Source organism: Orycteropus afer, unplaced genomic scaffold (genome assembly GCF_000298275.1).
Source record: "Orycteropus afer afer isolate SDZICR_OR568_19922 unplaced genomic scaffold, OryAfe1.0 scaffold00169, whole genome shotgun sequence".
NCBI classification, from domain to species: Eukaryota; Metazoa; Chordata; class Mammalia; order Tubulidentata; family Orycteropodidae; genus Orycteropus; species Orycteropus afer.
Window position 1 is genome coordinate 2,073,135 of NW_006921756.1, and position 12,689 is coordinate 2,085,823.

General features: G+C 41.2%; 1 protein-coding gene across 1 annotated transcript in view; it reads left to right on the forward strand.

Moving 5' to 3' along the window:
• NSUN4 (NOP2/Sun RNA methyltransferase 4) overlaps positions 1-9,227 on the forward strand; it is a 45,735-nt gene extending 36,508 nt beyond the window's left edge. Inside the window, exons 5-6 of the mRNA XM_007946690.2 lie at positions 8,381-8,505; positions 8,951-9,227. Of these exons, the coding sequence (XP_007944881.1) occupies positions 8,381-8,505; positions 8,951-9,227 (402 nt within the window). The remainder of the gene's footprint in view (positions 1-8,380; positions 8,506-8,950) is intronic.
• The last annotated feature ends 3,462 nt before the right edge of the window (positions 9,228-12,689 follow it).

Sequence of the window (12,689 nt, forward strand, 5' to 3'; positions counted from 1 at the left end):
GTTCCTGGCTTTTATCCCCTTTCTCCTGCTGTCCGGTCCTGCTGCTTTGGGCAGGCCTGAGTTTCCTCTCCTCACCTAATCCCTTTGGCTGATTGCTCTTCTCTCTGGCTTCCTGGCTTTTAATTCCCTTTCTCCTGATCTTCCGGCCTGCTGCTTTGGGCATCCCTGAGTTGTCTCTCCTCACCTGTAACCCTGGGGCTGACTGCTCTTCTGTCCGTGTTCCTGGCTTTTATCCCCTTCTCCTGCTCTTCTGGCCTGCTACTCTGGGTGGGCCTGAGTTTGACCCATAGAATCTTTCAGTATTGTAACTTGAGGCTTAAATATTTTCTTCAGTTCTTTTAGCTTGAGAAATGCCAAGTGTGTTCTTCCATTTTGGCTTTCCAACTCAATTTCTTTCATTATAATAATTGACTTTGTCTTCTTAAGCTGCCCTTTGAAATCTTCTGTTCAGCTCTTTTATCTTGTCATTTCTTCCATTTACTTTAGCCGCTCTTCATTCAAGGGCAAGTTTCAGAGTCTCTTCTGACATCCATTTTGGTCTTTTCTTCATTTCCTGCCTTTTTAATGACCTTTTGCTTTCTTCTGGGATGATGTTCTTGATGTCATTGGTTTTTGGTCATTTGTGTTCAGTGCATCAAATCTGTTCTTTAGATGGTCTCTAAATTCAGGAGGCATATATTCAAGGTCATATTTTGGCTCTCATGGAGTTATTTTAATTGTCTTCAACTTCAACTTGCTTATGAGCAGTTGATGGTCTGTTCCACAGTCAGCTCCTGGCCTTGTTTTGGCTGAAGATATTGAGCTTTTCCATCTCCTCTCACCACAGATGTAGTCAATCTGATTCCTTTGTACTCCATCTGGTGAAGTCCATGTGTATAGCCACCGTTTGTGTTGTTGAAAAAAGGTATCTGCAATGAATAAGTCATTGGTCTTGCAAAATTCTATCATGTGATCTCCAGTGTCATTTCTGTCACCAAGGCCAAATTTTCCAACTACTGGTGATTCTTCTTTGTTTCCAACTTTTGTATTCCAACCACCAGTGATAATCAGCACATCTTGATTGCATGTTCAGTTTCAGACTGCAGAAGTTGGTAAAAATCATTCAGTCAATTTCATACTGCAGAAGTTGGTAAAAATCTTTGATTTTCTTGTCTTGGTTTTGTTGTTTATTGTGTAAATTTGAATAATAGTGGTATTAACTGGTTTCCTTGTAGGCATATGATAGATTATTCTATCACTGGCAGCATTGTACTTCAGGATGGGTCTTGTAACATTCTTTGTGGTGATGACTGTCATACCATTCCTCTTCATTTTGTCATTGTTGGCATAGTAGATCAATATTTTTTACTGCCTTGTGTGCATTTGAGGTGATTAAAAATACCATGGCTTAGTATAGGCCTACCTTAGTCTTCAAAGTCACATCTTTGCTCCTTAACACTTTCAAGAGGTCTTTTGTAGCAGATTTGCCCAGTACAGTACCACATCTGATTTCTTGACTACTGCTTCCATGGGTATTGATTGAGAGTCCAAGTAAAATGAAATCCTTGACAACTTCAATCTTTTCTCCATTTATCATGTTGTTGCTTATTGGTCCATTTGTGAGAATTTTTGTTTTCTTTGTGTTGAAGTATAATCCGTACCAAAGACTATCTTCATTTTCAGTAAGCAAGATTGTGTCATCTGCATATCCCAGGCTGTTAATGAGTCTTCCTCTAATCCTGATGCTCTGTTCTTCATATAGTCCAGCTTCTTGGATTATTTGCTCAGCATGCAAATTGAATAAGTATGGTGAAAGGATACAACCCTAATGGTCACCCTGTACATACTTCCGTTAAATTGCTAGGTCATAGGATATGTATATTTTCAGCTTTAATCAGAACTGCCAGTTTCCCAAAGTTAGTGTGCCAGTTTACATTCTCACCCACAGTGTATGAGAAGTCCAATTGCTCTACAGCCTCACCAACCTTTTTTTTTTTTTTTTTTTCATTTTAGCCATTCTGTTGGGTGTGTGATGGTATTATATTATAGTTTTAATTTTCTTTTCACTGATGACTAATGAGCTTGGGGACTGTTCTGCTTACCTAGTGCCGCTCTGACAAGAATATACCACAAATGGGATAGCTTTTCAGAGTTCAAAGTGCCAGGCTCTAGGGGCTGGCTGAAAGCCTCTTAACCCTGGGCTTCAGCGCTGCCTCCTGTTCCTGGCCCACTGGAGCTAGAGGCTTTTCTTCATTCAGCTAATGGGTGCTGAGACTGACAAGCCCAAGGTTGATAAGTAAAAAGGCACAGTCCCAATGTTACCAAACCACACAGCAGGCCATTAATTCAAGTCCATTGAAAGTCCCAAGGTCAGCAGAGCATGGCAGGCTGCTGAACAACGACACAGCTACATGCAGGGTTCAAGTGTGCCGTAAGCTAGAGACCATTCCCAAAACTGTTTGTTGTATACGAGAAGCAGACCATATCCCTAAGGCAGCTACTCAGCTGCTCACAGTAGATTCCATCATGGAGTTAATTACCAGTCTCATCATGGGGAATGCTACATCCTAGCTGCCCAGCCATTCAATCAGACCCAGCCAAGTTGACAACAACCTTAACCACCATAGGGACCTTTTTATATGTTTGCTGGCCATTGTTTTGTGAAGTGGAAATTCAAGTCTTTTGCCCATTTTTTTTTTTTCTATCTTTTCCAAAATGATATGCAAGAGTTCTTTATGTGTTCTGGATATGAGTTCTTTATTGAATATAAGAATTGCATATATCTTCTTCTACTCTGTGACTCATTTTTTTACCTCTTAATGGTAAACAGAAATTTGTAATTTTAATGTGGTCCAATTATCACTGTGGTTAGTGCTTTTGGGTCTTATTTAAGATACTTTTGCCTGCCCTCAAGTCAGGAAGATATTTTCTGTTATATTCTAGAAACATTTTTGCTTTGCCTTTCCCATTTAATACAATCCATTTTAATTTTTTTTTAATGTGTAGTGAGCAAATAAGGATACCAAGAATGGTATCTAGTTAACCCAGCACCATTTACTGAAAGGATAGTTTATTTCCCACTGCTCTTCAGTGTCACCTTTGAATAAATCAAATAACCATATATATGTGGGTCTCTTTCTAAACTCTGTTCTGTTCTATTGGTCTATTTATTTTTCCATGATTACCACACTGTCTTAATTATTATTGTTGTTGTTAGGTGCTGTTGAGTCAGTTTCTATTCATATAAAATGAAACACTGTCTGGTCCAGAACCACCCTCATAATCATTGTCATGCTTGAGGCCATCATCACAGCCACTTTGTCAGTCCATATCGTTGAGCATCTTTCTTCTCCTTTTTGGCTAACTTTCTCCTTTACTCAGCATGATATCTTTCTCCAGGGACTGGTCCCTTCCGACAACACGACCAAAGTATAAGAGACAAAGTCTGGCTATTCTTGCTTCTAAGAAGCATTCTGGCTGTACTTCCTCCAAGACATATTTGTTCCTTCTGGCAGTCCATGGAACATTCAGTATTCTTTGCCAGCACCACAATTCATGTGTGTCATTTCTTCTGTGGTCTTCCTTATTCATTGTCTACTTCTAATTATTGTAGCTTTATAATATGTCTTGATAGCTGGTTAAGTAAATCCTCCAATTTTGTTTTTCTATAAGTTTCTTTTGTCTATTCTTGGACCTTGGCATTTTCATTAATTTTGGAATCAGCTTGTTAGTTTTAAAAAAAAGTCTTCAGAGTTTTTGCCAGCGATTATGTTGACTCTAAAGAAAAATTTGGAAAATATTTTCCCACTGGACATAGAATTCTGTGTTGTCAGGTGTTTTCTTTGAGCATTTTGAAGCTCTCATTTCATTTTTTATGCTATCTATTGTTTCTGTTGAGAAGTCAGCTATAAATCTTATGAAATCTCCTCTAAAGGAATATGTATATCTTGCTTGGTGTTCATAGTGCTTCTTGAATCTGCGACTTGATAATTTTCATCAGTTTTGAATAATTCTAAACCATTGTCTCTTTGAATATTTTTACTGCCTCATTTTTTTCTCTCATAATTCTGGATCTCTAATTATATGTACTTAGACAAGTACAGCCAGAATTCTCCTTAGAAGCAAGGATGGTAAGACTTTCTCTCATGTACTTTGGGCCTGTTATTGAGGGACCAGTCTCTGCAGAAAGACATCATATTTGGTAAAGTACAGAGTCAATGAAAAAAGGAGGACCTTCAATGAGCTAGACAGAGTGGCTGCAACAGTGGGCTGAAACATAGCAACATAGTGAAGATGGCACAAGACCAGGCAGTGTTTCTTTCTTTCTATTGTGCATCGGGTCACTGTGAGCTAGAACCTATTCAGTGGCACCTCACAACAGCCCAACAACACATGTATGTTAGGTTTTTCACAATGTTACGTATATATTTTATACTCCATTCTGTATTTTCTACCCCTTTTTCTCTCATAATTCCATCTGAATATTTTCTTTTGACCTGATTCACCAGTCTTCTTCAGCTGTGTTAAATATGCTGTTAAATACATTCTGGGATCTTAGTTTCAGTTATTGTATTTTCCAGTTTTAGAAATTCACCTTGTGGTAGTTATGGTTGTTGTCAGCTTGGCTGGCCCTGGTTGAGTGGCTGGGCAGCTGGAGGTAATTATTCCCCATGATGAGTCTGGCAGTCACCTCACAAGTAGGTGAGTAGCTGCTTTAGGGATGTGGTCTGCTTCCAGCATATAAGAAGCAGCTTTGGGAATGGTCTCTAGCTTATGGAACGCTTGAACCCTGCATGTAGCTGAGTCATTGTGCAGCAGCCTGCCATGCTCTGCCAGTTCTGGGACTTTAAGTAGACTTAAATCAATGGCCTGCTGTGTTGTTTGGTAATATTGGGACTGTGCCTTTTTATTTGTTGACCTTGGGTTTGTCAGCCTCAGCAGCCAGCAGCTGTCTCAGTGAAGAAAAGCCTTCAGCTTCAGTGGGCCAGGAGTAGGAGGCAGAGCTAAAGCCCAAGGTTTAGGGGCTTTCACCTAGCCCCTAGAGCCTGGCACTTTGAACTTGGACTTAAAGCCTCCAAACGGTAAGACATAAACTGTTTGTTAAAGCTGTCCCATTTGTGATATATTCTTGTCAGAGTGGCACTAGGTAACCAGAACAGAACAAACCAGGACACATCTGATTTTTAAATATCATTTTGTCTTCTTACTAATTTCTTGAACATATTAACCATGATTGTTTCAAAGACTATATTTGATGATTCTAGTCTTAGTTTTTGGTCATTTTGGCTTTGTCTCCTGGTAAATTAATAATATTTTTATTGAATATCAGACATTCAGTATGAAAATTATAAAGATATTCTGCTGTTTATCTTTTTCTAGAAAGGATTTTATTGCTTCTGGCAGACAGTTAGCATCAGGACATGTCATCTTGATCCATTCAGAAATTAGGCTGTTTTGAGTTTGGATTTTGTGAGGGCTGTTCTATTTCTAGCTTACCTCTATGTCTAGGGTAGTAAATTTCAGGGGTCCAACTCAAGGAATGAGGTGTTTGTTTACTAGGACTCCCTGATCCTTGGCGTGGACTCTAACTTCCAGTTTTTGTCCTGTAATCCCTTAAGACTACTGGAAATTCTATACAGTTTGTCAGCCTCTTAGCTATCACAATAGAGATGAATTTCTCTGGCTCATCTCTCTATATGGTTTCTGGGATATTAGCCTTTCAAGTTCTTGCCTTCTTGGAAGATTGCGATGATTTCAAATTGATTTTAAAAACTATTTTGTCAAGCTTTTCTAGTTCTCAGCAGGAGGTTTGGTATGCAGCAAGCTATTTTTTGCTTTATTAGAAGTAGAAAAACCTGATTTTGTTTCAGTGTCAGCTTTTGATCATTCCTTGTTAGTCACAATGAGACCAATAAGCAACACCATGATAAGTGGAGAAAATATTGAAATTGTCAAGGATTTCCTTTTACTTGGATCCACAGATCACACCCACAGAAGCAGCAGTCAAGAAATCAAACGACATACTGCTTTGGGCACAACTGCTGTGAACGACCACTTTAAAGTGTTAAAAAAAAAAAAGATGTCAGTTTGAAGACTAATTGTGCCTGACCCAAGCCATGGCATTTTCAGTCATCTCATATGCATGCAAAAACTTGTGGACAATAAATAAGGAAGACCAAAGAAGAATAAATGCCTTTGAATTAAAGTGTTGACAAAGAATATTGAATATACTATGGACTATCAGAAGAATGAACAAATCTGTCTTGGAAGAAGTACAAACAGGGTGCCTCTTAGAAGTGAGAATTCTGAGACTTCGTCTCACATACTTTGGACATGTTATCAGGAGGGACTGGTCCCTGGAGAAGGACATCACACTTGGTAAAGTAGAGGGTCAGCAAAAAGAGGAAGTTCACAATGAGAAGGACCCACACAGTGTCTGCCACGATGGGCTCAAACACAGTAACGATTGGGAGGATGGCACAGGACCAGGCGGTGTTTTGTTCTGTTGTACATGGGGCTCTATGAGTTGGAGCTGACTCATGGCATCTAACAACAACAGTTAATTATAAGAACCCTGGTTTGAGGATTGATGGGGATTCCTCCAGAAAGGCACTTGCATTTGCTTCTGCCAGTGCTTGGGGGATCTATCAACTTAGGACCATGAATTACTCTACATGGGGTTTTCTGAATCATGCAGTGGTATGATTCTGAACCCCATACATGTTGTTGTTATGTGCCATCAAGTCAGGTCCGACTCATAGTGACCCCTACTTGGGCTTCCGAGGCATTACAGATTCTCAGGGGAGACTTCTTTCTTTTTGCCCAGAGTTAAAGCCAAAATGGACACGTTCTCTTGTCATCTTCCTTTGGGGGCTGAATTTTTTTTTCTAGTTTATCTCTGATTATGTAGCCCTTTGAGGACTTTGGCTTTGTTATGAATTTCCATTTCAGTTCCTACCTTGAGTGGCCTGATGACCTTGTTTCCTGCTCCTCTGCTCTACAGTTACTAGGGATAGGCTTCAACTCCTGCAGGCTTCCCTGGATTTGTGCTTCTGCCTTTTCTTTGGCTTCTGAAAAAGTTTCTGATATTCTGTGGGCTGTATATTTAAAAGTATTTTTTAAAAATATTTTATCCATCCTTCTTAAGTGGTTCATATTACAAGCGTTTTTAGGATATCTCATTAACCACATTGCTGGAAAAAGAAGGTATCTGTTTCTTCTATGAGGTGGTTTCTAGAACATCACAGCACCTCTTCTTTGGGCATCTCTGTTTAGTCAGTGTTTCTTTTCTCTGTGAAGGCCCGCCCCATTACAGTTCTTGAGATATGACCTGACTAGCCTGAGTATAAAGTGATCAACATTATGTCCCTTATTCTGTATGCATTGTATAAACTTATTCAGCCTAGGAATATGTCAGAATATTGAACATTGGGTCACTGTTAATTTACTCAGAATTTGTGCTTAATTGAACAGCTGTTCCATAGATATTTTTACTTTTTTGAAATGTAAACACGTTTTTAAATTTCTAGTCTGTTTGTCCCTAGTGCCTAGCACAGAATAGCCTCTTAGTAAATGAATTAAGGAGATTTTTCCCTTTAAAACTTTTCCATATTAGTTCTGATTTATTGTTTCAACTTAAGATAATTTTGAATCCTGATCCTGTTATTCAATATATTAGCAACCTTATTGTCATTGTATCATTTGTAAATTGAACATCTTTATTCAAAATAGCTAAGGATTGAACCCTGAAGCACTAAAGCCTTCTTTGTAGATTTTGTTGTTGTTGTTACAAGCCTTCGAGTCGCAAGCAACCCCTCCTTGGGTTTCCGAGGCGGTATCACTATGGAAGTAGATTGCCCAACCTTCCTTCCGAGGAGTGGCTGGTGGGTTTGAACTGCCAGCCTTCTGGTTAGCAGTCAAGTGCCTTAGGCACTACGCTACCAGAGCTCCTATAAACCAAACAAACCAAACTCACTGCTGTCGAGTTGGATCCAACTCATAATGACCCCTCCTTGGGTTTCCAAGGCAATATCTCTACAGAAGTAGGTTGCCCAGTGTTCCTTCTGAGGAGTGGCTGGTGAGTTTGAACCACCAGCCTTTTGTTGTAGATGTTGTTTGTTGTTGTTATGTAGCTATCAATTATTTAATCAAAGTTTTTTGTCTTTTGACCAGCATGAATATACCTAAAGATACTATTTCCCTACTTATTTTTTCACAGTAGTCTACCAGGTTAAAATGAGAGGTCTTGTTAAATACTCTTAACTTACTCTAAGCAGTGGGGGATAGGCAGAAAGGCAGCATTCCATGAAAACTCTAAGACCAGGGGCCTAAAACAGCCTGGGCCTAAGAAGCAGGAGCCTATATAGAGCTCCAATACTTTCCCTTTAATACCCCTGGGCAGGTGCTAGTGGATGTGCCCTGTACCACAGACCGCCACTCCCTTCATGAGGAAGAGAACAACATCTTTCAACGGTCAAGGAAGAAGGAGCGGCAGATGTTGCCTCTACTGCAGGTGCAGCTTCTCGCGTGAGTGATAGATTTAAAAAACTCAGACTTTGGCCAGGGTGCTCTAGGAGTAGCTCTAGGTAGCCTTCATGAATTCAGTTATACTGTCTTACCCTATGCTACTCCCCAGAGAACAGCAGATATTTGAAAAAATAGCTTCTGAGGTCAAGGCTCTGTAGGGCTGCGCTAAGTACTCAGTGTATAGCCAGCATTGGAGTTTGGTACATAACTGGATTCAGAATCCAGGGAATCATTTCAAGAAGGCTTCCTGGAGTAATGTTAGGTTGCCATCTGTCTTGAAAATGATTTTTCAGACAGTATCATTATAGAAAGGACTTCAGATGCTGTCTGACCTAGCTACCCACCCAGAGCAGATACTCCTCTCCATGCTTCCAGCTCCCTCGGTTGCCCTTCCTTTGCTGGGAAGCTCACTAGTCACTGCTTCTCTCTTCCTCTCTGGTTTCAGGGCTGGACTCCTTGCCACCAAACCAGGAGGCTACGTTGTCTATTCGACCTGTTCGCTCTCACACTTACAGAACGAATATGTGGTGCAAGGCACCATTGAGCTCCTGGCCAATCAATACAGCATTGAAGTTCGGGTTGAAGACCTGACTTACTTCCGAAAGCTCTTCATGGACACATTCTTTTTCTTCCCATCCTGCCAGATGGGGGAGCTGGTAATCCCAAACCTCATGGCCAATTTTGGCCCTATGTACTTTTGCAAATTGTGTAGGCTGACGTAGCATCACCCTGTCCCTAAGGCCCTGGTGTATATAGGAAGACAAAGGGTGTACTCTATTGGAGGGCACCAGGAACTGATACCCATGGCAGAGAAGCACTCTGAGTCCTGTCTCCATCCTGTGCAAGTCTCTCTGCAGACAGTTTTCAGCAGAGGAAGTAGGACTATCAGCAGTTTTCTAACCCATTTGTGCCCTACCCCCTACTTGTCTCTAAGCATGTGTTAAAGGTTCCTGCCCCACTAGGGGCTTAGGAGGAGGAGCCAGTGAGCCTGCCCACACATGACCCTGGAAACTTGGGAAGAAGCATTTAGTCAGTAGAGCTGTTGAACCTCTGTTGAGCTGGTACTATAATTGGAGGCCTCATGTCAGTCCAAATGCAGTTGGTTCCACTTGTACTGGCAGTTGCTGCTGAGCACTAACTCCTAGGATTAGCTGCCCAAAGCCTAGAACCTCAGCTTGGTTACAGACCTCTGATTACAGAGCCTCCCTCCTACCTGGTGTGTTCTACCTTGAGCAGTCTATATACCCAAACAAGCCTACCTAGTTTCTCCATATGGCACATGATCTAATTTAAGGAACAAGTAACTAAAAATGTTAAGCCAATGTACGATAATCTGCTTACTTACGTTGGAAAGCTCTTCTGAGCTGAATAATCCCAGAAAGCCCTGTTGTCACCAGCATTGCTGCCCATATGACCGGGAGAGCGGCTCATGCACAGGGCTTCTGTGCTTGTGTGTGTGTGTTTCTTCCTTTGTTCACTCACCCGGCACATATTCCCTGAACTCTTGCTGTATGCCAAGTGTCTAGAATGCTGCTGAAGATGTAGCAATGGAGATTATGAGAGACAGGCCTCCTCATTCTTCGGAATGGCAGATCTCCTCCTCCTGCTTTCTGAGCCTTGCCTTTGGTTTTGTTTTGGTTCCTGGTCTGTAACTGAACTCTGGTGCCAGGTCTTTGGCCACGCTCCAATCCCTCAAAGCTTTTACCTCAGCATCACAGGGCCTCACCTTACACAGTGTGTGTTCAGGGACAACATTACATCATTTACCAACTGTAAGCTAGTTACGTTGTTTTATAATTTTAGCCAAAAAAGGTAAACCTTTAATGGCAAGGATATTAAAAAAAAAAAAAATACTGTGGTCGCTTGCAGATACTGCTTTTTTATTTAAAAAAAAAAAAAAAAAAACTTTCTTTGGTTGGCAGAACGCTTGTCCTAACATTGTTTCTATGTGAAAGCACGTTGTAAGATGCCCTATCACCTCTTGTGATATGGCAGCTTTGGAAAGCAATGGAAAGGCCCGAGAGTGTGGTGGAAGGGAGGCTCTGGGCCATTAAAATGGGTTCTTCCGTCTTGCCACTTTTGACACGCTATGTTCAATTAAATCAATAAATTGTTGTTATTGTCAGTTGCCATTGAGTTGGGTCTGACTCGGGATGACCTACATACAGTGAAACAAAGCATTGCCTGGTCCCCCCCCCCAAAAAAAAAAATCCTTCTTTGTTCTATTTGGCATTTGTATGTAATTTTAGAACACTTAAAGGTCTCCTGGATCTTTCTATTTCTCTTATCCCTCTTCTTCCTCCTTTGTCCATTATACCTTTTCCACTAATCCGTGTTTGGGTATTAGAGGTGTCAGCTGAGAAGTACTTTAGGTGAGGTTAAGCTTTCTCCTTTCTTGGGATTTACATTTCAACACAGGACCCTGGAAGACCTTCTGGACTCAAGTCAAGTAAAGCTAGGAGGATGGAGCCTCAGGGAGTTTAATTGGTTCTCTGAGTGAGACCCTAACCATTCTCCATATATGGCGAGTGGTCCCTGTCTGCTGTTTACTCAGTGCTCAGTATTTGTTGAGGTAGGAGGCCTGAGGTGCATGTAGTTTGCCTTTGGCCTCCTGGGTGCCCAGCCTGTACTAGTACAATGCTAAGTAATGGTAATTCAAGAGGAGAGTCTCCTGCCCCTTAGCTCACGGTCTAACGGGATAGACAGACCGAGATAAGAAAAGAAGAGAACTACTTTGCAAAACTGTGTGATCATCTCCTGTAATTGCACATTCACCTATACTACCCTAGGGCTAAATCCAAGAGAAACTCATACATGTATACCAGGAGGCATATACAAGAGTGTTTGTATCAGTCCTCTTCACAGGAGCCAAAACCTGGCAACAACCCAGATGCCTAGCAGCAAGAAAGTGGATGACTAAACTGGAATAATCTCACAATAAACTATCATACAGCTGTCAAAACCCATGAACTATACTGATCTGTAAAAATATGGATGAATCTTAGCAAAAAAAATTAAAAAAACCCCACCAAACTCACTGCCATCGAGTCGGGTCTGACTCATAGTGACCCCTTCTTGGGTTTCTGAGGTGGTATTTCTATGGAAGTAGATTGCCCAGTCTTCCTTCTGAGGAGTGACTGGTGGGTTTGAACCACCAGCCTTCTGGTTAGCGGTCAAATGCCTTAGGCACAACATCAGAGCTCCCAGCAAGAAAATAATAAGTGAAAAAGTCCCCAAAGATTAAATATAGCATGATGCCTATTATGCATTGAATTGTCCCCTAAAAATATGTGTTGTAAATCCTAACTCCTAAACCTGTAGATGTATTACCATTTGGGAATAGGGTTTTCATTATTATGTTAATGAGACTGTCACTGCAGGGTGTGTTTTAAACCAATCACTTTTGAGCTTTAAAAAGAGCAGATTAGCACAGATTTAGGAAGCATAGACACTCTGGTGCCGTAGTCCCTAAGGCACTTGACTGCTAACCAGAAGGCTGGTGGTTCAAACCCACCAGCCTCTCCTCAGAAGGAAGATGGGGCAATCTACTTCTGTAGTGATACTGCCTTGGAAACCCAAGGAGGGGTTGCTATGAGTCAGGTCCAACTCAACAGCACGTAACAACAACAAAACAAGGAAGTACAGAGGGGATGGGGGTGGGGGGAAGGTAGATGACATGACCAACACATGAAGATCACCAAGGAACCGAGGAACAAAAGCTCAAAAGAGACAAGGACATTCCTCCAGAACTGACGGAGAAAGCCTGCCCTTAGAACAGGGCCCTGAATTTGGACTTCAGGTGTGAGAAAATAAATTTGTTTGTTAAAGTCACCCATTTGTGGTATTTCCATCACAGCAGCACGAAAAACTAAGACAATGCCCTTTCTTTCTTTCTTTTTTTTTCAATTGTGATTTGGGTGAAAGTTTACAGAGCATTCACTTTCCATACAGCAGTTCACATACACTTTGTCTCATGACAGTGACTACAATTTACCACAATGCAACAGCTGCCCTCCCACTACCTTCCGATAGTTCTCTTCCCTGTGTCCATCCCTCCATGCACTCCTGCCCCCTGAGCTGTCCCCCTGTGCATTAACAGCCCTTCTTTCTCCCATGATTGTTCTCTCCAAGGAGTGTATCTACCTCAGGTAAATGTTCAACTCATATGCCTGTCTTTTGTTTGG